This window comes from Neopsephotus bourkii, unplaced genomic scaffold (genome assembly GCF_033783945.1).
Source record: "Neopsephotus bourkii isolate Nb327-2 ecotype Australia unplaced genomic scaffold, CSIRO-AGI_Nbou_v1 NB_753, whole genome shotgun sequence".
In the NCBI taxonomy this organism is placed as follows: Eukaryota; Metazoa; Chordata; class Aves; order Psittaciformes; family Psittacidae; genus Neopsephotus; species Neopsephotus bourkii.
The window spans coordinates 1,361,768-1,388,726 of record NW_026901251.1 but is presented as its reverse complement, the minus strand read 5'-3'; the positions used below and the strand labels follow the sequence as shown (position 1 = coordinate 1,388,726).

Below are 26,959 nucleotides of genomic sequence, written 5' to 3'. Positions count from 1 at the left end.
TCTTATTGCTTCTAGTCTGAAATGTGAAGTGTCAGCACAGCAAATACATATACCACTTTCAGCTTTTATCTTGTTAGATTCATACTGAGGGTGTCTCACTAATCTGAGATTCTTCTTGGATATTGTTTCCCCTCTGCTTTGCCCAGTAATATTTCTAACCCATACTGTTTCCAGGTCTATTTCTGTTTGAGAAAAAGAAGTAAAGAACTTCCCAAATGACAAACTTAAATGAATTATCAACGGAGCCTGAAGATTCATGTGAAGGATTGAAGTAACTTAGTTGCTGGAAGAGCTGTCACACCACTTTGGATATCCTGTAGACATGCAGACCATAAGTTCATTGCCAAGGCAAAGGGGAGCAATTTCAAATAAGATCAGTTTGAAGTCCTTCTTCCGTTTGAGATTTAAGAAGAAATGTTTGCAGAAACGCGGGTTCTTCCCCCTTTAGGCATTTCATGTTACAGAATTTTATGCCTTTGTTGTGCTGTTGTTTACTTTTGTGTTGTCTCAACAGCCATGTTATCCAAAACCCCCTTGCTTTGGCTTTGTTCTTTAAAAATTCCTCTCTGATTGCTCCCCTGACCCCTTTCTGTAAGTAACCATTGTGGTTTGGCTGCCTCTTGGTCACTGGGATGAATCACTACCCCAGAAAAGAGCACCTCCTTTCAGCACGCACTTTCTGGCTTTTATACAGTGCATGGGGGTCTCACTTTTACCTGATTTACTCCACAGGGTAGAAGTGAGCTTTGTTCTTTCTCCATCTTGAAAATTCCTTTAGGCAGCCTGACCCTCTGTTGGGATAGGCACTCAGTAAGGATGTGTGTTTTTGCAAGGTGATTGGTAATTCCACTTCTGTAATCAAGCTGAACATGTCAAACAGGCCTGAAAAGAGAGAAGACCAAAGCTTGTGCATGCTACGCAGTGTTGGTTGCTGTGGCTTAGTTCTAACAGAGATGGATGTCGGGCTCTTTGCCACAAATCCAGAATTTTTTCTTTTCTTCACAAGATGTAAAAGGGAGGCTGAGAGGTGTGCAGGCACCATAACAGCAAGTCTCCAGTCAGTCAAGCTGATGATGTGAGACTACTATGTGCAAGGGCTTTTAGGCCATTTGCAAGTATGTAGTGCTGCAACTTCCCTGTGAAGTTTCCTGTTTGGGCAAAGAGGAGGTCTGGATAGTTGAGAGAGAGAAGGGTGGGGGGAAAAATGAAAACCCAAACCTTTTCCTGTCAACATCTGCTGGTTGTATGGGGATTGTGTGAAAAATAGTGCTTTTCTGAGGTGCATTCAAGCAACTTTCCTGTCGATAGGAGAGGACATTAACAGTATTTGAAGCAAATTCATGTAGATTACTTCTGTAACTTCTGAAATTTTGTTTTAAATGCATTTTCCATCGTTTTTCTTTTCCTTGCAGCTCTTTACCTAAAATGCAGAAGCATATTATTCTTAGGATTTGTAATCTTATACAGGGATATTTGAGATTTGTTGGCCTGAGATTAAGATTTGAGATTGGGTTACAAGTGAATTTGAGTAATAAGCTGATAATAAACCCAAACCATTCATGTTTCCTTCCAAAATACTCCTTCCTCTTAGTGGAAAGTGACCTTCAAGGGGGAATAGTTCTGCAGTTTGCTGAAGCAAGTGGAACACACACGTGAGGGGAGGAGGGTGAAGCCCTGGAGATGAGCACAGGGCTTCACACGCAACACCACATTTTGAGGAAGGCTGAACAGCTTACAGAAGAGGACATAAACAATGACTTCCCTCACTTCCAGTTTCAGTGACTAGTCGAGGTGATGAGAACAAAGGACTTTAGCAGCTTGAATACCATGAGGCTTGCACAGATAATTTTTTCTGTGGATGAAGAAAACAAGGGTAGTCCCTTCACAGGGTTTCATTTTACCATGCAAAATTCTTCTAAAAACACAAAAACCTGAGCTGTGCCAGTTGTTGCTTATTTTCGTAGCTCTTGATAGTTTATTGCTTTAAAGTTAATGCTATAAATTAGAGATGGCAAGTCAACAAATCTGTATTTCTGGGTTTTTTTGCTAGCCAACTGTCTGAACTTGTTGCAGCGTTGGGAAAGAAAGAAAAAAAATGTGTAAACTTGTCTTTTTAAAACAAGAATTCTTTGTATTGTTCTTGTTTTCTTATGAGAAACAATAATGGCATGCACACTTCAAGTAGCTTACATATGTTCCTATAGAGAATGTGTAATGTTTAAAGCACAGCCAAATTCAGCAGCCTTTTTATAATGCATATAGATGTGGCAAAAAAGCCATCATACTTGCAAGACTTGGTGTGTTTTTGAGGAAAAAAATCTTTTTGAATGGCTTCAGAAGTTACCAGCCCAGGAAGAATAATGACATATATAGATCAGAATAGCAACCGAATGTGTTTGTGCAGGCTGTGAAAAAGTTGGAATCTCCACCTGGAGACTGACACTGGGTTGCAAGGGTCTACCTGAGCATGCAGATCTGCTGAGCTGGTCGGCATGGAGGTGCACTGGCTACCCCAGCTGACACATTCCAATCATGCACAGCATGGTAAAATTACCCTCTACCCTGGCTACCTCTTCACAGTCTGGGAGTCATGTACACAAGTTTGCTGTCCTGAAGCACCTTTCTTCATCCTGTAGGCCTCATAGGGACTGACTGCTGGAGTTCCATCATCTGACTCTATAGAGTTTGTTGCATTTGAGAGCTTTCTGTTCAAGGCTACAGCATTTCTGCAACACTTGAACAGTAACATTTTAACAAAATTCACTTGAGTGACTTGAAACTGCATGTAGTCTTACCTATATCAACATCTGATGCTTTTTCATCCATAAGTTCCATGGATCCTCTCCTTCCAGTGCGTTCAGCTTCCTGTCACTGTGTAGCAAAAGAAACATAAAATATGCAGTCCCCAAGAGATCATAATTTCTATATTTTTCTCCTCATTTGTCTTCCTTGTTGGTAGTTATGAAGTTATTAAAACAAACTTTAGAGTAGTATTTCAGGCACTGAAGCCAGAATGTCTGAACATTTGTTTTTTTAAATTGTGCCCCTCAATGTTTTTCCTTTTCTTCTCTCCCGGCTGCTTTTTGCTTGTTAAGAGTCAAAGCAGACTGGCTTTCTTCTTAACTTCCCTCTAGAGCTGCCCTTGGCATGGCCAGTGCATCATCTGTGACCATGTGCATTCAGTGTTGATGTGCCTTAAATATATGCATCTGTTGTGGAGCTACTTTGTTTGCTCTGAAGATTAAGGGCTGTCACTCTGCCAGAGACTGTCGGTTCAAGATCTCAGGATCTATGACCTCCAAAGGAATGGGGAACTCCTTTGGTTTTCTTTTCTTTTAACTCTCCTGGAGTTCAAAGTAATGCAGAACATCTGCAAAGTACTGCGTCAGAACATGTTTTGATGTCATGGTATACGACATGGTGAATGACTGAAGGCCAGCATCACCCTATGTACTGAAATAATAAGCAGAAATGAAAGGAACTAACCAGGAGAATGCATTCAGTGTGAAATTTGTTTGTTCACCTCCCATGTGCTTGAAATATCTTGTAGCTTAATTAAGCTACTTCATGTCCAGGTTGCAAACTGGAGTGAGAGACCAACAGCCCAGAGGTCACCTGGAAGTAAATAATCAACTGTAAGATGTGAGATGTAAGAGCAGATCTACTTAGGTGGTCAACCCAAAGGTTCCTCTAGCTTAGAATCCTGTTTCTGGAAGCAGCAAGAGCTACCAAAGTGCCTAGGAAAAATTTGAGCAGGGTTAACACTTGATGATATTTCACTAAAATATTCTCCAAACTCTCCTGACCATCCCTGGCTCAGGGACTTTCTTAACCAGAACTAGTGTCTGTGTGCTTAGAACTTTTGAATAACTTGTTTCCTCTTGGTTACTGGTTGTTTTACTGAACCCATACACTATAGAACTGTTTTGATCTCACAATGATAAAGTATCAGGCTTTTTTGGAAATCATGCCCAAGGTCTTTGCCAGGTTTGTTCGATTTACTGCTGCTGCCAGACAGACCTTTCCCTGTGCTTTCAAAGTTTCTGCTAAAAGTAGCAGTGAGAGGATGATGTCCCATTTGCCTAGGTTTGAATCAGGATTTCTTCATCTGCCTCTCAGAAGCCTGAAGATATGGCTTCTGTGTATGCTGGTGGGGAGATGCTGAATCTGCCTGTCTAGCACAGCTGCTGTGGATGGCTTTTGGCAGAGTTTGTTTTGTGTCAATCATAAAGAGGCTTCACCAGAGATACTTTCCTGCTTAAATGGCTTATTCTTGCCACCAGTCAGTATTTCCTGCTGCTTTCCCTCATTCTGGACAGCTTGTGAGTTCTGGAGGAACTAATTTCTTTGATGATAGTCCATCTAGCAATGATTTCTGTCTGATGCCTTCCAGTGGATGGCACTTACCACAGCAGTGGTCTGCAAAGGGCTGATGTGACCTTTATGAGTGGAAACTAACCCAGCTCATCATAGGTATCTGATTTTTCTTGTACTCCATCTCTTCTGTGACCAACATTTTGAATCGCTAGTAGCCAGCATGTTGCTGTATGAAGGCTTTTTTTTCTTACATAAAGTTCTGTTAGAAGTGAGGGAGCTTAACAGGCCCTGGTGGCTGATTTCCCCTTCTTTTAAATGGTGCACTTTAGGGGAGGCATGTTGTACATCCCAAGTATGTCTTCAAAATTCACACTCGGCCATATTTATCAGAGCCTTTCTGTCTCTCTTTGTGGCACCTCAAGCCTTGTGCATCAGAGATTGAATTTATACTTCATGCCCTGGGATGAATAAGCTCTCTGTGTTCATGAGGCCAGATCTTTCAAATGGTTCTTGCGCCTGTGTCAGTGGATGTTTCCTCTAACTTCCCAGCTGACTCTGTGTGAAGGTGCTGGAAATCCAGGGCAGCTGTTCCAGGACCACAGAGCTTCAGCAGCCCTCTGTCACCAGAAGCTCAGAGTGCCCAGGGCTTTGCTGAGAAATGCACCTATGTCTGACACTCATCAGGCAGCTATCCAGGTTTCCATCTTTATCTCCCTCAAGCACTGCTGCAGAGGCATCTGGCACCAAAGAAGAGTAGTCCTCAAATTGCTGTTTGAGTGTAAGATTGCTGAACACATACAGGCAGCTGTATGCCTCCTGTGAGTGTGCATGTGAATTTGTCTTTCAGTGGGAGAAGAAAGGTTATCTTCAAGTAAGTAAACTGAAGGTTTTTTAAAATGAGCATTCCATAGGTACCTGCATTTCATACTCTTTCTCAGGGTCCCTGCACTATACTGCATTATGCCTAGAGACAGTGGTTGAAAGATAACACTAGGTATGCTGTGACTCATGTTTTCATTACTGTAGTGTGGTGTTTATCCATTATGGACACTGAAGATCAAAAAAGATGAAAGAATTTGGCCAAGAGTTGTAGAGCATGTACATCGATGGTATCAAATGTGCCTGTGGACAATGCACCTTGAACAGCCGGTATCTCTGTTCAGTGACTTCATCTTGTGTGTCCTTCCTGCATGCTGAAGGAGCTTCAAAGGACAGTCCAGCCTGGGCATGGTACAAGAAAAGAAGTAACTGCATAGTGTTTGAAACTGGCTTAATCCAGCTTGGTTGGGCTGTCACTGAAAGAACCATCTTCCCTCAGACCCTTCCTGCCCCACCTCACCTCTTTCCATCACTTCTTCCTTCTTCTCCCTAGTATCTGCTCATGTGCTTTGATGGCCTTGCAGTTAGCTGGATTAGCTCATGGATTTTGTTAAAAACAAACCCCGAAGAAAGAAATTAGTGAGTCATCTAGACAGCAGAATAGGTAATAAATTAATATGCAGTGTAGGAATGAGCAGGATTGCAGCACAGTTATTGCTTGCTCCTTTTTTAATTCATATTGTATTCTTCCTTGTTTAAGATTACTAGGCCTTGCCATGAAACCTGCACCTCTGCAGGTTTGAATTTCTTGGGCTGTGATTCTGCTTTGCAAGTAAAATTAAATGAATGAGGACTTCAGCAAGTGAGAACTGTGAATTATCCAAGATGAAAGAGAACACTGCAACAGCTTAAAGAGAGCTTTTCACGTGGATGAACAAAAAAGTAAACTTTTCTGGAAACTAGAAATTGCAGTGATCCAGCCCATCTCCTCACCCACAAATTCTCCCTTCAGTGTGCCACCACACATGTTTGATTTATTTTTGATTGACATAATAATACAGGAGCCAAATGAATTAAAAATGAAGCTATGTTCTGAACTTTGGTGTTTCATCATGTGCCAGGAATCCAAAGTGCTTTGCCATGTTGTTTGAGAGAGGATTCTATCATCAGCAGTAATAATAATTTTGAAGTAATTAAATTAAACTATCTCTGTGCATCTAAATAAACAAATAGATTGTGGTTCTGTAGAATGTGCATTTGTGCCAAGTGTGAGACTTGGCTAGTTGTTGAAATTGAGCTGCTTTTAATGTAGAAGCATTCATCTTCATCTAGTATCAGGTCTAAGTGTTTGAAACAACTTTAAGATTGGCTCGCAAGAAACTCTAGTACCTTGATAGGGTTTTTTCCTCCAATGTCTTTTAGAAGCTTTAATATAGTTATAGTTTTTAATTTACCCAGTATTTTAAACTGGTTTATAGTCAGAGGTATTTAAAAGAAAAATGTTACTAGGTTGTCCTTCATTGTCTTCAAACTGCTTTATCAGCTGAGTAGCATATACGCTCTTGAGCAGTAAGAATTGTCATCAATTTCTGCGCATACAAAAAGCATAGTTTGGAAGTTATGAACAGTCTCTCACAGGCTGTCTTAATGCTTTTTTCTTTTAATTAATGTTGGTGTGTTTCAAAATTGAAGTTTATTTTTTTTTTTGTGACTTGGTTTTTAAAGCGAATGGAAATGCACATTGTGCAGTATGTCTAGAGGGGAGAGGTAACTGCTCAGTTACTTTGAAGGCTGAGAATTTTTGTGGTTGGGAGAATTTGTTTATGCATGCCAGATGACTTGGGGTTGACAGAGGACCACAACTGCAGCTAGTCAGGCAAAACAGAATTCAAGTGTGAATATTCTAAGTCCTTGCCTTTAGGCATAGAAAATTAGCCCACGCTCACACTTAGCAGAAGTGATTCTGCTAAGTTTGCACATAAGTACACCTTAATGCAGTGTAGTATTAGGAGTAGCACTGCTGTGTTACAGCTTTCCCTGAGACGGTGATGGGGTGAGGAGTAATAGCAGTGGCAACCATCTCTCTTCATCACCTAGTCTCAAAAAACTTGGCAGAAAGGACCACTTCCACTCTTGCTTCTCAGATCTGGAAAAGGAGGTCCAGCTTTAATGGCTTGGACAGAAACGGCTGACGTACATCACACGGGGTACTTTTGGTCAGAACCCTTTATCCTGCTGGAAAATACTGGTTCATGGGAAACAGAATGCTTTAAAGAAGCATGTTGCATGTGATGAAAATTTGATTCACATAAAAGTGGTTTCAAGAACGTTTCAGGTTTATATTTCAAAATTACTTTATTTCAGTTTCAGTATAAAATGTAATAAAGACTGAGGAATACAAAATAGGGACAAAATAGTTTCTTCTTTTTTTTTATTTCTTTCTCCTGTTTTTTTCTTTATTCTTTTTAGAATTCAACTTTATTAAACCAGCCTGAAAGGTTTTAGGGCCCAGTTTCTTTGGTTTGGGTTTCTTGAGGGTTGGGTTGTTACTTTTCTTTTTTTTTTCAAGTTTCTCATAAACTAAAACTCAAATATTTTTATTTCTTTTCCAAAGGAAAGGCATTCACAATTGTGAAATGGGCCTTAAAATAAACAAACAAATAACTAGTGCAGCTCTGCCATTAAGTTCCAGTATCACGTTCACAGTTCCTCCCCTGTTTCTTCTTTGCTGTGGGAAGACAATAATTTATATCAGCTGTTTTTCTTGAGATGCTGTGCTTTTCCCAGCACAACTTGTAGATCAAAGTGGGTAGAATTGGGGCTTTTCTGTCCCTGTCCTCTGGCAGTCTGTCTTTTCCCACTAACTGCTCATAGCATTTGACAGGTAGATAACAGTTCTCCCCTCAGTGAGGAGTAGAATCACTCCTATGTAATCTTACAGCATAGACCCATGTCTGTCTGAGAAGCCCCTGCCCTGTGCAGACTGCAGAGGAGCTAGAAGTAACTTCCTTTAATCTCAGAGTTCTTTCTAGCTCAGCATAGATGAAAATGCCTAGAATCAAACTGGGGATACTGGTATCTGTTCATGCTTTAAAACAAGAAAGCCTTCTGTATCCTGATTGCCTACTGATAAAATGGACAATCAGTTTTGTGACAATTTTTAGGCAGCGCATCTATCTTACTTCCTGTTTCTCCACATTCATCTCTAAATGTGAATTACCAGCTTTTAGAGACTTTCTACCTAGCCGGTACTATTCTAACTTGGTCCCTGATAGCTGTTGCTTTGAAAAAGATCAAGGAGGACAAACACATCTTCACTTTTAACACAATGTGGTTATTCAGTTTCCAAATAAATCTATTTTGTGCAGTATCTAATAAAATAAAAAAAAAAACCTGAACAAAGTGAGTGAGGTGCAAGATTAAAAAGTTCAAATATAGTGGGAGAGAGCTTCTTGTAAAGAGTTTGTGATTCCTTTAGTGTTTAGAAGTTCAGGTAGGCTTTCATTAACAGCATCTATAAAGAAAAGAAAACCACAAAACTTTAACGTAAGTTTTTTGGTGGGGCAATGTATTCTACTTATGTATATTTTTCATAGTCAGCTCTGCAGAGAACAGAGGGATGCACATCTTCAAAGTGCTAGTATTAGAATTTCCTTATCCAGACTTTACATTTGTATTTTTCTTTCTCATTTACTTTCCAGATAAATCTGGTGTCTTAACTGTGAAGATATTAGAAATGTTTGAGGAGTGTACCATACAAGTTGCCATCTGCCAGCAGCTGGAACAGTCTCCTGCTACCGTTTCATCCAAGGATGCTGTCATCAATGCAACAGAACCAATACTCAAAGTCCTCTTTGCAAGAGAGACAGCAGCCCACCTGAAGAGCAGGCCACAGGATGTCATCCACATCTACCCTCCGTGGTGAGTAGGAAGAACCGGCCATGCTTGCTGTAACACTGCAGAACAAAGCAGGGTTGGAAGAATCTTGGCTGCACTGTTGTGAGAAAGACCTCGGGGGTGAGGGGTAAGCAGGGCTCTCTTTGTGGTCATCTGTCTCTGGCAACTGGAGAGACATGACAGATACCTTGAAGACAGCTCAGATAACAACTAAATGTGTATCATAATGCCTCTGGTGTTGCTCAGGGCTTCGGGTTTGTTTTCACTTAATATTTTCATGTTTAGAGCAGTAGAAAGGCCTGAGCAATGTCTTATCAATGGTAAGGCCAATAAAGTGCATACTTTCTGGTAGCAAAGTAGTTTAGGAATGCTTAGCTGTTGCTGTGAGTATGGGTATAATATTTCAGTGGAAAAATCTGTATTAACTATATAGTATTCAGCAAAACCAACATGCAGCTAAAAATGGGGGCGGGGGAGGGAGCAACAGGAAAATCGGATGCACTCTACTCTTAAGGAATCAGTAGATACCATTTTGTTAGTTCCATATTGCTGCTGCTGCTCTCACTGTCTTCAGTTCCCCAAATCCCTCTTCAGCACAACCCTTTCTGGAATTCTTCAAAATGTTTGGTCTGCATTTGTGTTTTTTTTTCTGAATTGGATTACTTTTTAAGGGGTAGCATAAAGTGATGAGATTTCTAGTAAGGCAGCTGGTTGTTGGTGGCTGTAGGTTGGAAGGACCAACTCTTCATAAAAATCAAACTTTGAAGTGGCAGTACTACTCCTCTTTTCACTGTTCTGCACCCAAATTATAAAAGAGGAAATATATTTTTTATGTATTTCAGCATTCATTGTCTGAGATTTAGCCTCTAGCTGCAGCAGAATCCTACCTCTAGTGTTTGATCTTACCCTTTTGCAAAATACTTCTTCCTGTTTGGCAAAGGTCCCTATCTGGTTTTTATCTTCATTGGTAGCTGAAAATCTTGGGGTTCCTCAGTTTGTAATCTGTAACTACTAAAATGTTATTTAACTGTCTTTGAAGGCAATTCAAAAGTCAAGGGAAGATACTTAATCTGAGGTTTATTATGGCTACAGATGCAACTATTTGATAATTTAGATGTAAATAGATTGGTAGCTAAGGGAAATATAGTTGAATATTAATTAAGTCCTGGCTGATATGACATAAGTCACTGGTTTTTCATTTCCTTCCATCCCTAAGATACTAATGGTGGTTCTCATTTACCTTTTCCTTCAACAAGCTTCTTTTCATGCTTTAAATTTGTTTTGTTTCCCCATTTTCTTCTTCTTTCTTTGTCCTACAAACTTCCATCTTAGTTCGTTTTTTATCTTCAGATTTCCTCTGTTGTTTCTAAAATGTGAGCCACTGCATTTATGCTGCCATATCTTTCTGTAGAGACCTTAACCTACACAAGGATATTTGTACCAACAAAACTGTTTTAGTCAGGGTATGATTCAGCTTTCTTTATTTTCTCCTTTTTTTTTCTTTTCTTGAATGGTTACTGCCAGTAACAATGCTTAGCGTGTATAAGTCCCACTCTGCTCCAGCTTGTTCCATGTCTGCTCTGGGAGGATGTAACTCTGCACTGCTGCGATCCTTTCCAGACTACAAACGTCTGTACTGCAGTAGTGTACTCTTCTGATTTGTTTAAATGCTATGATGTTCTGGACAGAACTAATTCCTATATATATGTAAACTGAGAGTTTTTGAGAAAACTTCAGAGCTCTCTGTCTTCCCTGAAATACCACATTTTATTTGCTTTTGGTTTTTATTTTAGCAGGATGCACTTTTAATGTAAGCAAGCAGTTATTTTGTAAAATAGAATGTTTGGGCAGGGGATATGTCTGCATTGACAGGGTTGCTTTCCCTATCCACGTGCATCTCAAGGCACCTAATAAAGGCATTAGTCAGTAGTGCAAAACTGCATTATATCTCATCTCTAGTCCTATTTTCAGTCAGTTTGAAATGAATGTCAGTTGTCTTTTTGTTTACTCAATCAGAAGTCAAAAGAAGTTGGACTGGATACTGTTAAACTAAACCTACTGGAGGCAGGGAGGGGGGAGGATGAGGGATGTTTTTGTTTTAGATTATTATTTGGCACTTTTAGTTTACATTATTTGGAAATTGGACTTGTACAGTTAATGGAAGTTTCCTCTATCACATTTCCAAGGTTCTATTCTGTTAAACTCTTGAGAGCTCTTGACTGCTGAAATGTAGTTTCTGTTGCTCTGCATTGAATTTGCACTTCTGTCATTAAAAACAGATACTGTTCGTGCTAAATGCTTTTTTGATGGTTCAGATATGTGAGTAGTGTAAAATCAAATCACCTAAATCTAATCCTGACATGATGAAATAAGCATATTTAAGTGTCTTATTGATATCACTAATTAGAAGCAAAAGGGAACAACAAAAAAAAAAAGAAGCAAGAGCAAGGGGAGCAGTCCTTTAAGGACCTGTGTATAGCTGGGACACACAGCACACTGTGCATCATTTCAGATACTTGTATGGTAAGGCAGAATGGGATGAGATGGGGTGATTTATAAGTAGCCTGCTTTAAAATAACATCCAGAAAGTAGAATTTCCTCATATCTTTAACATAACGCCTTAGAATTATGTTCTGACGTGGCCTTTTGCTTTCTGATGAGGCAGCTGAGTGAGTAGGTAAGATGCAGACATGTGGTTGCTGGCTTCTGTATGTAATTATTTGTGAGTAAAATCTGAATGCCTCACTTCAGAGCCTTTGTAAAATTAGGCTTTGCTTTTGTAACTGTGTTTGTATGTGTTGTGAATTGAGTGCACAGCTCAGTATGTGAAATGTCTCTGGCAGTAGACTTGCATAAATACTTGGGAAGCAGTGTTTAGAGATTTGTTGATATATTTGTTGGTATTTGTTTGCATGCAGAATCCCATGATACTTTAGCACTAGAACACAAGCAATTTAATCTAAAAAATAAAATACTGACAGGAGGCTGGTTATAAGACTCTTACCAACTTGGAGTGGTCCCACTGACTTTCAGAAGAGCTTTGTGTCAGAGTAAGAATTTGTAGGACTGAGCCCTGATTTGTTTGTAACTGGATATGGGGTTCTTTGGGTCTCGGGTCTTAAGGTACATATTTACAGTCTTGGATGAAAGGGATTTCATGTGAGAATTGTCACTTGCTATAGGGAAGGCAACCCCAATAGGCTGATCAACATTTTCAAACCGGTGTGTCTGGTGGAGGATGGAGCTCAGCTGCCTGGTCTCTGAGCCATCTGATGGGAGTGTACTCTGATCTTGAGGTTATATAGAAGTATTATTGCAGTGTTGTATCTAAATAATGCCTATTAATTTGGACACATCACATGAAAGCAACTGCATGTTTCGGTCTGGAGCTGGTTTGTGTCTGGCCAGTTGGGAACACAACAGGCAAAAGAACTCAGTCCTGCCTGCCCCTGCCTGTAAAGGCTTGCCTTTGGTTGTCTTTGCAGTACCTGAACAATTTCTTAGATTAAAATTTAAGTGAACACTCATAATTTTTTGCAAACTGAATCTGAATCATTAAGTGTTTTTTAACAGCTGGAAAAGGAAAAGCTTATTACTGAGTGTAATTAAGTTGATTACTAAGTCTTTATTTACTTCGCAGAAATACATACCTGACAAAAAACGAAGACTGCTTGATACTGCAAAGATGTGAGAGAATGGGAACAAAGGCTTCCTGGTTCTACTGGTAGTGTTTTTATGGCTTCAACTTACTTGAGGGGTTTTGCTTGTTTAACTATAAAAATGATAGAAACAATTTACCATACCTAACAGAAAGTGATGAGTTGGTATTTTTAGAGACCTCAGGATTCGTTTTTCTGCTGACAGCAGGGCTTGAGGATAGACAGTCTCCTTCAGATACTCCTGCCTCCTGCTCATAGATATGTCTACTGTTGAGCATTCACGATAAATTAACCTGAAGAAAATGGTCCAGTTTAGAATGCTTTTCCTTATGATTAAATTTAACAACTTTGCAATGTTTTTCATGTATTTCTGAAGTTTAACTACTAGAAGCATGTTGATATCAGTACAGTTGTTGGCAGTATAAACCACAGATCATGTTCGATTTGGACAGGGTCAAAAATTGATCCATACCTCCTGAATGTGATGGTCTGGTATAAAGCCTCTAGTTCAGAAGGTTCACATACTGCTGATAACTAGAGGGCTGGGATGACAGGAAGGAGACTGCATTTTGTTCGTACGCAGCCTGTAAACTTTGGCTATCAAGCACTGCAGAGAACAAGATCCTTAGCTGGAGAGCTGTTATTCCCTGTTCAACTTCTCTATGCTTAACAACAACAACAAAAAAGAAGAGAGAGTTTATTTTAGGAAGTCAGTATGGTAAGTATATAAAACACTTAATTCTGTGACATCAACAAGCAACTTCAAAGTTGTTCTTTAGTTTCTCTTAACCTATGAAACCACAGGGAACCATAATTACTCAGCTTTTAAAGTGTTCCAGTGCGTGGTGAAAGTGTTTAATACAGACTTCTCACTTCTGCTCGCATTACACTACATTTGCTCTCTCCCCAGTGTAACAGATTTAGAAGACTTTGAATTATTTACTGCCAAGAATTGCTCATACAACACTGCTGCAGATCAGCTGAGGTACAATGATGAAACCTTGTATGTTAAGTCCTTTAAGGTGGGACTAATGATGAAAGTTGCTGTAGAAACATGCAAGCAAGCTCTGAACAAGTTTATATATGGGAAGCAATCTAGCTTTGTGGACTTCTGTATTCTACTTCAGAATTATCCTGAACATGGCGTAGGCTGTTTTGTTGAGTCAACAACAGGACTTATGATAAATGGATATTTAGTGTGATTTTTGCATTGTCTTACTTAATACATAGCCTTACATTGCATGGTTTTACATAACCTTGGTGAGAAATATGAGTACCAACACAGGGAGCTAACATGAAACAGGTGTTTGGAACTAATGTGACTGGTGTTAAAGAGGGTTTGCCTTCCATTTGATGCAGATAGAGACTTTTTGTCATGATTGCTCTCACTGGTCAAGGGAAGCACTTAAGAACATTGTTACAGAATACCAGCCTATCACAATAAAGATCATGTAAAAATAGGATCTTGGGCTTCATATACTAATGAAATGCAGAAATGACCTACTGCTACTCTGTAAGAAGGAAAGTATCTATAACCTTCAAATTTTCTCATTCCATAAAGGTAAAATAAAATACGAATTAAAGACAAGGTATGGAACCTCTTTCGCATAAATTCAGTTTCTTTACTTACTGCACAGAGAGGCAGTTTCTTTGAGTGCTTGATTCATCAGTTGGACAAAACTTACCTGTGTTCACCATCTTCCTTTGATGAAATTGAAGCATTTATAAATATGTGTATACACATACACATATGGATATTCAGAGGGATGGGAAAGGGGGGAAAAAAAGATCACCAGTCAGATCCCTCCCATTGGAAAGATGTTAGCTTTGCCTTTGCATTCTTTCTTTGAAGATGTTATAATAGCAGAGTGGGAGAACCCTGATAAGAAGGACGGGGCTCACTCAGAAGATAAAATTCTACAAAACTTAAGAGCTGTAAAGCTAGTGTGGGCACTATTTCTAAAGTACATATGGGAATGGCCTTGGAGCCAAAGATCAGATCGTATCATCTGTTTGGAATTGCTTCTCAGAGATCATGCAGTTGTGAAAATTGAAGTTCCTTTCAGAAGAAAAGGAACAGCTGTGGATTTCTTGCAAGTATTTATGGTGGGGTGTTTTTGTTTGTTTTTTGTTAGGTTATACCTTTCCTACTCAACTCAAAAGACATGAGTTGTCTTTTGAGAATAGGAATGCGTATACTTTTTGTGAACTGAAAGTTGTCTCTGACAAGCTTTTAATATAATTTCTTAAATACTTATGTTGTTTTATCCATTTTGACAGAGTAGTCCATAGGATTTTCCTTTTTATTTATTAATAAATTTGGGGGTTTGTCCATCCTGTAATGTAAGGGAGAAAGTTGTATCAGTAGAGCTGCTCAGTTATATTCTATTTTATATCTCTAGAACTAAAGAGATCAAGCCATTAGTATTATATTTGCTCACCTTGCATGTAGAAAATCAAAACAACATGACTTCTTAGTAATCAAATCAATGAATAATTCTGTTCCTTCATAGGTGGATGACATAATTGGAAAAATGCAGAATTATAAAGCTTTGATTCTGAGACGAGAGCAAGTCATTCATGCCACTTCTCTGATTTGTCACGACCAACTGAAGCAACAGATACCTGGTATTTCGGATGTGGGTTATGTCTAATAAACATAGGAACATGATGCCACTTTTACTGAGAGATAGACTTGTTTATTTTTATAACTATGGCATAAATAGATGTATTATCTGAATGTCATACAGAAATTTTAGTACCCTGAAAAACAAAGATGAAAGAACTGCTCTCTATGAAAGGGGTTTCCCATGGGGAAAAGAATGGAAGCACATTTGGGGAAGATGGGAGCCTCAAGATAGTAGATCCAGAGTTCTGCAGAAGATTAAAACTGAATTTTAAAACATGTCTGACTGTCTCTGGACTAATAGCTGATAGTATCTTGACATGCTGAAAAAGGGGAATTTCTACTCTATTGTGCCAATGAAGGGCTGGGTTTTGTTGATATGTTTGTTTGCTTTGAGCCAATCAGAGTGGTCAGAAGTGAGTGGTGTGTTTGTGAAGCAGCAGCTGGGTTTTTACATCAAGGTTGAAACGCACTGTCAGCGCAGAAACCTCCAGGAAGGGTAGAATGGCTCTCAGTCCAGACGGATGTCTGAATTGGGTACATAGTCAGTTGTTACGCTCCTGGCTCAGGCAAGCAACAAGGGCTACCCAGAGCTTGCCTAGAAGCAACATTGTGTGTTCTCAGGAGATAAATCTGGGCTCTGGAGGGAGCCTCCATTAGGATGACTTTCTTTGATACGGCCATTTCACATGTAAGAACAAAAGAAGTGTAGAAAAGAGGCAGTGAATGTAAATAGCCTGGTTTGTGCTGGGGGTGGTTTTCTACATTTTTCTAAACACTAGAAACAGTCCTACACGGATCCTACTGGAATGGTTGTAGTGTCCAGTTAGTGGGAAGGGTTTTAATCATTGTGATGCTTACATGCTGAGGAATTAGCATGCATTTGAGTCCATGGGTTTTAGGAACAAAAGAGGAAAATTATATTTTTAAACATCCATTCCTTACAGTGATGCTGTTTATGTCTGAATTGTTAAGTCACTGGAAAAAATATTCAGTGGGAATGAAAATGTCCTATCCTAATAGTCACAAAATATTCTCATCCTGAAAATCTAATCATGTGTACTTTTTTTTTTAATGAAAGGTCTGTACTTGAAACTTTCCAGCTTTTATAAGTGAGGAAATTCCAAGCATTTTGTAGTGACAGATACTGTTAGTGGGTAGTTGTCCACTGACGTCAAAAACAGAGGATGGCGAACAGCTTTGTTCAAGTCAACGAAAAATGTACCGTCTTGGATAAACTGTGTTAGCAACGGGGCTATCAATGATATACGAGCAGCTTCACATGAGTTCCCATGTGCATTCAATCCAATGCTAAATTCCAGTTCTTGTTTAATGAGCAACTGATGGAGCCAAGACCTGGCACTGCACAAAATCCTGCAGTCTGCGTTATCCAGTCATGAAGGAAAAACAAGCTAAATAAGATCAGATGAACAAGTTCAGAATTACTGCAGGGTTATTAAAAAGTTGTGATTTGTATTCCTCTGCTAATGTTTATGACTAACACATTTGGGACGTGTAAAACAATACTTAATTTGTAAAAAGACTATGTGCCAAAATTCCTGCAGTAGTTTAACCACTAAAGAGCAAGTTTTGACTGTGTTGAATGGGTTTGTTTAAATGTTTAAGATTATCAGCAATCACCTAATCTTTTTTGTTTTTTCTTTCAACCTACATTTTGAAAAATGATGATTTCTTGTTGCTGGATTGCTGGTTAGCACTTTGGGAAATACAGTGTATTCCTGAGCTCATCATGGAGAAACAATTTTTAAGTCAAGTGGCATTCTCTTTGGCAGGTGTGATTTGCTACTGTAATTGTAGGTGTGTGGTTACAGTAAGATTCTTTTATATGCAGTCCTATATGCAGTTGCGTTGGGCTTTGAATATGCTGGATCTTTTAGACCACAGTGGGTTTCACACTAAGCATGCTGGTGTCCTTATGCAATTTTGGATGGGCAACGAGGTGGATGAAGTGTGAGTTTATCAAATTGTCACGTCTGGCAATTCCCTTCAACATGAAGGTATGCTTTCTCAGACTCCTCCTCCTGAATGTCATATTTAAGTGTAGGTAAGCAAAAGTTAATTGCTGTGCTCTTAGCAGAAATAGTTATTAAAACCCCAAGTATTTCAAAAGGGGAATGTTGCTTTCAAATATTTGAAAAATTTGGAATGTTGCTACCAAATGCAGTATTTAAAACATCTCTGCTATCCTAGTGGGCAGGGACACAGAGACAAGGAGGAGAACAAATTTTGCTGCTACTTCTACAAGGCAGACTGCATCCCTTCTGTAAAAGCTCATGGAAGAAATGCCCGTGGTTTTACATATTTTTGGCAGCAATAACATACTTTGGTATATAAAGCAGTTCAGCTGCGAAACATTCAGTGCAGCCTTTTGTGTGGCTGATGAAGCTTCTCTTCCTACCAGTCTTGCGAGTCAACATTAACCATGCAGATTGCAATGTATTACTTCTTCCTGAGTAGTAGTATTTCTCTTGTTACTGTCCCAGTATGGCTGTCTGGCAGACCAGGTTTCTCACAGCAGAAGTATCAGAACAGTATTCATGATGTTAGAAGTGGTGCACAAGCTTTAATTTTACCTTTGAGAGATTCACTGTGTGTTTTGAAAGCCAAATCACTGACGTGGCTCCAAAAAAGTATTTGGCAGTATGTGGGAAGGATTTTGCGTGTGTGTGTGTTTTGTTTTGTTTTCCCTCTCCTTAACCTCTTTGGACTTCTGAAATTGTATATATTGTCTTTCTCCTTGATAAAAGTCTAAAACCATAATGAGTATTTCTGTGGATGTTTCTGATTTTCAGTGTTCTTTATCTCCCACTTTCTTAAGTATAGGATTCTTGTGTTTTTAATAAGTGGTGCATGTCTGTTCTAGAGCAGATCATGACAATGGGCTTTGCACAGTCTTCTCTAGAATCATTATCCATAGTCAGTCTTCTTATCTTTGGCTGGCATAAAAGAGAGGACTGTGTGTCCACCTTGAAGTTGCTGCTGCTGTTCGCAGCACATCTGTTAGTGCAAACCCACATCTGTCAGCATCTTCAACTAATACCTCATAATTTAAAATACCCCTTTTTGCCGTCTCTGAGGTATTGTTGGGACAGACAGCATAGATCATAACTACTCTGAAAAAAACTGGGAGGATATTTACTAGAATGCTGCATGCTACTACACACTGAAAGCACTGAACTTGAGAACAGTTTGGATTCAGTATAAAGCTATAAACTGTATTGATTATATTTGTGTTTTGTCTTCCTACCATGGCACAGCTTGTCTGCCTTTTGTGTTTCCGGAAACAAATCACTCCTCTGAGTTGAGGTTCATTTTTGAGAAACATGGGCAAGGCAACTATGTGAGACATCTACGCTGCATTTGTGCCTTAGCAAGTACTGCTTGTCTAATGGTTCCTTGAGCTTGTCATAAATATTAATTTAACAGGGTTGGTACTATTACATGCATTGTGGATGTACAGATTGAGGAAGAGATAATTTTTATTGATATGGGCTGATGCTGGAACTTACAGGGTTTGTAGGCTTAAAGGAGTCCAGTTTTACAATATATGTATATCATAGTTTTCTTCAGATTATTTGAAAACTTCTTATATAGAACAGGATAGTTCTATATTATCTTTTGAAATATTTCTTACCTTACATTCTCTCACAAAAATAAATAAGCTGTCCAGTATTTTCTTTGTCTTTTTGCAGCCTCCTTTGGCTGACACTCATGACTTGCAGTTTGAGGAGTTCTGCATGAGGTGATTGTTTAATTTTGCTGGGAAATATTTATTTGACTCTAGGTGTTCAGCTTTCAATCACGCTGTGTAGCAGGGAACCATTTGGTAGCTGTACTCAATACCAAACCCATTTTAAAAACAAACATCAACATACCACATTATCAACTTCTGAAACAGTCCACGTAAGCCTTGAGAATTGCCTTGGGTTGTTGGTCACTTCAGATATGGCTGTAATTTCCTGATTTTTGAGGACTGCTGCTCAGGAAGGAATGGAATCCCATTAGGTTTACTGGTTACCCTGAAATTGCCCGTAGCACCAGCTCAGCTTAGAGGAGAAAACAAGGGTGTGGGGGGGAATTATTTCTACAACCTAAACATAAATGAGGCCTCTGGGGGGAGAGGAGGATAAAGCAACTTTTAGATCTGTTTATTTTTTAGATTGGACTACATGTAAAAGTATTCTCTTCTTGTGTCTTGCAGTTGTTAACTGGTCAGGATTCTTGTCACAAAGCTTGTTCTTAAGCAAACCCTACACAGTGAAGTTTACCTTTATGGAAGAGGTCTGATATTTGGAGATATATATAATCTTACATGTAAAGGCCCCCAATGTTTATTTAGATTAAATTCTCAACACCCATTTTCTAACTTAATATAGGTATTACTTGGTTGCAGTGTTGATTTTTTTCTTTTAAGCTTTTTTGAAAAGTTATTTTCTATCCCACATGATCAGCTGGGTTGATGTGCTTCAGCTATGTCTAGGTAAAGCCATTCTCATCCAGAATGTGGACTAAATATATATGGTATGTACATATTAAATTTATTACTAATTGTAGTTTGTTTATTTAACTGCTATGAAATTGCTACTGCTTTATTAACTGTACATATATTGTGCACAATTCAGATGAAAATACTCCCTGTAAGCTAGCAAGACAAAACCATGACACAGCCTTACTGTGTAACCTCATCAGATGTTAAAACTTACATAAAATGCATATATTAACGTGTGTAAATCCTACATTATGAAAACATGGAAGCCTGGGTAGCACACATGGTTTGTTATTGCTCTTGACCGAAACTGGGCATGATCGTAATCAAACGCATTAGGGCTGGAGTCTGGAATGAGAGGCCCTCAAGTCTGGGCATTGAGAGCACGGTACTCTCCTCCCCTTAACTCCTACTGTGTTTTTCCTTAGCTTCCTAAGCTACTTTACAAGCAGTCACACTGGTGATGCATTCAATACTACTTTAATTGTACTATGTGGTAAAGAATGCTTTTCCTTTATTGTATTTCCCTTTGATGTGCTGTACTCACTGTCCCTCAGTTGTACCAGACCAGTTGTTGCTGGGACTGTGCTGTACACCAAATCGATTAAATAATTTGCTTTAGCAGATTTTAAGTTAGGTTTGCTGCGCAGCACGGTTTACAGCATGGTCTTGCGGTAGCACCAAAGACCCAGGTGAACTGGCAGGAGGCTGGGCATGGGCCAGGGCTGAACTTCGCAGGGTTGGGAGCGTTTCTGGTAGCACTGTGAGCATTATATAAAAACAGTCAGGGAGGAGAAATCCCTGCCAACAGGAATCATTTTACACAGTGCAGTGGTGGGAACCCCTTTTCCAGATTGTGTTTGCAGAGTAACTCCCAGGGGTGGAGGGAGGCTGGCTGAGCCCCGCTGGAGGCAGGCCCCTGCCCTTCTCACTGGCTGCAGGAGGCAGCAATGTTGTCAGCAGAAACCCAGGTAAAACTGGTCCTGGGCGACTGATGTCTCCCAGATAGCTTCAGTGCTTATTTGTCCAGAAAGTCTTCTGGCTTCAGTTTTGTGCCTGCAAACTAACAGTCTGCAAAAGGGGGATTTGATTAGGTTTGTGTCCATTACTTATGCACAGCTTTTAATAACTCGGTACATTATCTGTTCTGAATGGAGGGGTGTACATGAGACAGTCACCACACTGTATACACAATATTCTCTTCCATAACACTGAAGGAGGCTGTGTGCCTTTTCGTTTAATGCTTTTAAGGACTTCACTGTACTGGCTGTCATTGACCTTTGCTTACGGACAAACCCTTCCTCCTCAGAGAGTGAAACTGATCTCCTTAACTGAAGTTTCATTTTTGCAGAACACTTGTAAATGTTTTGAAACCCACTGTAATTTTCTGCCCCTCTTGTCCCCCAAAATGTTTACAAACTTTGCTTTGAAGTGAGCTTGCCAGGGGAAAAACTGAGAACTTCCCTGCATGCTATGAGTTTTGTTAAGAGCTACCTCCTGGCTATGACAGGCTTTTAACCTGTTGAAAGCCTAACAGACCTGTTCCCGAGTTTGGTGGGGATGATCTTCTTTTCATAATTTAGGAAACTCCTTGAATCTTTTTAACTACTTCAAATGATCCCCTCTAAAACTTTTGTGTCTTGTGATTTTTAACATTTTGTTCTGTCTAATGCTGTTCTCCACCCTCTAGGGGAAGTGCACAAGTTCTTGGCTTATATTATCTCCATTCCTTTCTCGTCTATTGATTCTGCTGTGGTAAATCCATCATTGATTTTCAGTTGTCATGGAACCTTTCAAAATATTTAATTACTTGATTCACCTCTCCCTCCGTGTTCCTTATCAAGTCTCTCTGACAAGATATAATGGATTTCATCCATTCAGGAGGTCGAGTGGGGCAAAAAATACAAATTCTTGATGTACTTTACAGTAAGCAGAGAGCAAATAGGATGATGTTGTAATCCTCCACCTTCCTACTTGACTTCATTTGCAACACAGATGACAGTTTTTGTTGGACTTCTTATCTGGTGAGTTGTAGTTTTTCATATGGAGGAAAAACAAGAGTTGAGATGCCTAATGCAGTACAATTTCTAGGAGTTTAAATAATCAATCTGTAAAGTTGTGTGTGTGTCCTCTTCTTGACCAGTGTGTTTCTCAGGAATCCTACTCACTGCATCAAATATATACTGAAAGCTTCTGTTACTGCTTTGGTCTCTGTTGGACAAAGATTAACAAGATGGCTTTTCACTATTGTGCAAATGGTCCATCAGTTGTCCGCTGGAACCCTGGATGTATTACAGAAAAGTTAAAGATGGGCTTTCAGACGCCAGCTGGAGGTTTGAGCGGTTTGTCTTAACAGAACCTGCTGTATCCTGTCTCTCCAAATCAAACAAGCCAGTGAAAGCTTTCTTTTGAAAATCTGTTTTGCTGAGCTGTGTGGGAGACTTTTCCTTTTCAGAATTGGAACTGGAAAACCAATAATCCCCATCTCCAAAGAGGAAACAATTTAAGGTACGGTGGTTATTACCACCATAATTTTTGTAATTATTTCTTTTCACAGTAATTGCAGTGTCAGTCTTCTTATTGCTTTAAGACTAAAGTGAGTATGAAGAAATACTTCACCTTGGGACTTCTCTTTCTTTAAAGCCAGCTAAGTAATACAGTCTCATAACGTTGTGATAATAATAATATGGCTGCCCAAGCAGTAAAGCTAAACAAATTGAGGCGAAAGCTTTGTGATCATAAAATTTTCACATTAAAGGAAGTAGATGCTATGTGCAAATATAAAATGTGGAAATAAACACATTTAGAATTTTTTGTTTTCTCTTTCCAAACCAAAGGGAAAGAAAAGGCTTCCCTGTGATTTCAGAGTATTGTTAACAAGCCCTCGTAGCTATTAGGAGCCTGGAACAGTAAACAGCTTAGTAACAACATAATTATATCAATAAACCTAACATCAAAATAACTCCCAAAATTTATGTACAGATGGTTCCATTTTACGTTACAAAAGAAGTTTTCTGAAGTCCATTTGCCTAAAACAAAGGTTTTAAAGGAACAGTGTAATAATTTGTCCTCAGATCTGCTGGGTTTTTTTGCATGTAAATACGAATACCAGGGCAATTAACTCGATAATTTACCCAGTGATGGAGTTGAACTTCTCTTGGTAGCTATTGCTTTAAGCACAGTTGGCATGCAGTCTTCTGTACGCTGATGGGCTCTTGCTCAAGCCTGGTGTATCGGCCCTCAAAGTGTCTAGTGCTAGGGATAGTTCACCCTCAGGAAGTTCGGTTTAGATAACTATCTGAATTTTTTTGGGTACCGAAATCTGGAATGCAGCGGTGAAATGTGATGAGCCCAGGCTCTCAGATCTGAGTCAGCAACAGGGCTGGACCCACTCCTGTTGTTCAGCACTTCCACTGCCAGGTCCAGCCAGCAACAGAAAACGGATGCATGAAAAGAAAGAGGAGGGAGCATGCTTCAGAAAAAGTATGGGCGTGCTTCAAAACAGAGTTTGTGTAGGTTATGTGTGAAGGTGAGGAGCTGTGAAGAAATTGCCACTTTCTCCCAGTACAGCCTTCCAAAACCTCAGGGGGTGTTTGGTTCTCAGGGGGCTTTGCTTTTAGCCTCGTGTAAGCAGAGGTCTGTGCAACATTAGCAGCTGGTGTCTGGGCTGTTTTGCTTACCAGATGTAATAGTGAACATATGAGATTCTTTGTTGCTCTGGGTTTTCCCCCCCTGCTTCTGATCCTTTGCAGTTAAAAGTATTTCAGGTGTTACAGGGCACACTATTATCAACTGAATTTTTAATCTTGGAGAAGAAGAGTTACCCACTCAAATGGCAGTGTAAGCAATAAGGCATGGAAAAGTCAACACATTTTTCTTACTGATTTTTGGGTATTACTCAATTTTCTGATCTCTTTTTCTCTACACCCATTGTTTTCTAAACTGTTACTCATGTTTGAGTCCCTTTTCTGTAAGTTCAAGAAATGAAAGATGCTTTTCCCTCTAGAAGTTAAGTAAACTGCTGTGGCTCTGCCAATTGGTAGGGAATATATATCACTCTGTGTTACTCTTTTGGTGAAAAAGACTAATTTCATTAAAGTATTTGTAGTCTTCTGAGGCTGAATTTCCAATCTAGTGTCCACTTCATCTGTGGCAATCAATAGATGGAGATCTAATTACTTGCCAGGTTTTCCCAGGAGAAAGTTGTCCATGACTGAATGGCAGTGCGTGCTTGGTACAAAGCTCATGAGTCACAGGTTCTCAAGGCGGCCTCCTGAAACACACCTGAAGCTTAATTCTGTGTACCATGCATAGAAGGAAGTACTCACTGTGACTTCATTCATGCTTTTGGCATCCAAACGTTATTCCTGGTGATGAAAAATAATAGAATGAATAAGCAGCTAAAACACAGGAGAGAAGCATGAATTTAAGCTTGGGAGAAGCTGAGAACACCCTGATTCTCATCACTTCTGTATGCTGTGCCTATTCTAATCCTTATCCAGACTTCAATACTAGGGATTAAATAGTCAAACATTTTTAAATGTTCATCATTCAGAACTTCTAAAGTCAGCTTTTCAGAAGTGACCATTTTTGATTTGCATATATTTCCATGTTGGTAAGTTTTATGTTTATTTTAAAAAAGGAATAATTTCTGAAGAAAAAACAAGAGTTTTTTTTAAATCCCTAATATACAGTTGAAAAAACCCTGTTTATATCTATCTCTGAATGTAGTATAAAATAAGAGATAGAAAGTGGAGGAAACATGTCAAGAACAAAAAAGTGCACAGCAGTGTAGTGATAGGACAAGGGGCAACAGGCTCAAACTTAACAGGGGAAGTTTAGATTAGATATAAGGAAGAAGTTCTTCACTGTGAGGGTGGTAAGGCACTGGAACAGGGAGCCCAAAGAAGTGGTAAATGCTCCATCCCTGGCAGTGTTTAAGGCTGGGTTGGACAGAGACTTCAGTGACATGGTTTAGTGTGAGGTGTCCCTGCCCACGGTAGGGCGGTTGGAACTAGACAATCTTAAGGTCCTTTCCAACCCTAATTATTCTGTGATTCTATTCTTCAATGGCTGCAGGCTACCTTAGCTTGTACATAATTTTAGAAAGTACTGAGGACATATTTCACTTTCTTTGTCTTTAGTTTAGAAAATCAACCAGTTCTACTGAGCTACTACTTTTATTCTATTTAGGTAATAGAACATTTTTCTTGTATTTCCTCTGTTTTTCAGTGATAGAAACTTCATGCACTTTCTTTTTCTCTCATTTTGTTGCAAAACCTAAAAAAAAAAAGAAAAAAGTACTATTTTTAATAGTCATGTACACTGATGGCTGTCTGTTGACATCAAAGAACTTCAGTTAAATTTATATAAGTATACGTAAAAGCAAAGATCAGCTGGTTGGTGTTTTTTTCCAGTAGCCACTGGCTGCAGTGTCTGCAGGAAGCTACAAGTGTTTTTCCAGCTCCCCCTCGACTTCTACAAAATACAATTATTGAGCCTTCTTTCTGTCACGTTGTCCAGCAATGCCAGTTTCTTTATATGATACATCATTTGAATATTAGTGACCTCTGGAGAAGAGGGCAAAAAAGGTTTGGGGTTTTCTGGCTGATCAGATGTGGGCAGCTGGTGTAACCAGCGTTTGCAGGCTTCTCACCAGGAAAGCAATGTGTTTGCTTGCCATGCGGTTCTTCAGAGAGCTGGTTTCCTTAAAGAAGTTGTGGGTGGCATGAGGTTGGTCAGAGAGCAGACATTTGTTTGACCTTTTAGTAACAAGTCCTTGCATTAAGAGAAAAACCCAGCATATTTTATTTCTTAAATTGCCGCGAATGGAGTGAGAAGCTAGCAAACTGGGTCCAACAGACGTCCTGCAGGTTTTGGAGCCATCTGGATCTTGATGTGTAGGACTGCAGCTGAACAAATAGTGTAAACCTAACAGCACATAGCTGATTGATTGCGATTAATACTGAAAATGATGTACTGTCTCGCTTTGGTTTTTAAAGTGTGGTCAGTCAACATTCAGAAATTTACATTAATTATGTCAATATTTTGGGGAAAAGTGATATATGTGAACACTTTACTACCACCAGTCACACTCTGTAGCTATTCAGGATGAGTTTTGGCTTCCTTTGTATTCCCTGGGAAACAATGATTAAACTAACATTCATATGTTAGGGTTTTGTTGGTTTTGGAGTGATGAAATTATATATTTCAAACTTTTTGTTATATGATTAGAGACACATGAAATGGAAAAGTGTTTCTTGAAGAGCTCTGTCTTCACATCCTCTAGAAATTGAGGGTTTTTTATATTATATTTGTTTTCATATTCCCTAACCTACCTTCCTGCTCCCTTCGTGTGGTGGAAATGGGGAACTCTTCTTCAGCTTCATGACAGTTCTGGTAATAACTATTGCTTCTTTTTACTCTTCACTGTCTTTGATACAGTTGTTTATTAAAATATGCAGAGTTGTTTATTTGTTTTTTTTTCTGGGCATAATATTTTATAGAATTTTAAAACTTTATGTCCCCAAAATATCAAACCAGACTAGATATATTGAAAGGAGTAAACTCATTGACTGAAACTCAACCAGGAAACTCTTATAATTTTAACTAACAGTTAGTTTAGAATGAAATGATGCCATGTATTGTTAATGTGCTCTGGTAAATGAAATTAGAGACATGTTCAGAGTTGAAATCCCACCCTGTCTCATCTTGTTATGCATTAGACGGTAGATACTGTATGAAAAGCCCTGAGATCACTGTTCCAGTGCTGTGTTTGATGAAGGCTGCCTGCCTAGGTATCCTTATCACGTCATGATCTCTTGGGAATATCTTAAAAGTGAAAAAGCAAACAGCCCCACAACAGCACGTCACTGTTTTCCTTGGCACCCTTTGGCCGTGAGCCTTTAAGTGAATAAATGAGAAGTAAAATGAACGAATCATGAAAGTCAGTGTATGAGCTGAGTTAAACCTACCAGGGACCTGAAGTTTATGCAAAGCAGAAACTCGTAGTTAAGGGCAAGAAGAAGGGGAGCATGGAGTGGCTTGATCCAACGTAACAATGCTTGGTTGGGGCACCATTGCCTGTTCTTAAGTTTATTTAAGCTCTCTATGCGTGGGGAAAGCAAGTAAACA

General features: G+C 39.2%; 1 protein-coding gene across 2 annotated transcripts in view; it reads left to right on the top strand.

The window, feature by feature from the left end:
- Positions 1-26,959, top strand: part of SPIDR (scaffold protein involved in DNA repair) — a 200,573-nt gene that overhangs the window by 65,293 nt on the left and 108,321 nt on the right. For both annotated transcript variants that reach the window (XM_061354845.1, XM_061354844.1), the window contains one exon: positions 8,838-9,057. In XM_061354845.1, coding sequence (XP_061210829.1) covers positions 8,838-9,057 — 220 coding nt within the window. The remainder of the gene's footprint in view (positions 1-8,837; positions 9,058-26,959) is intronic.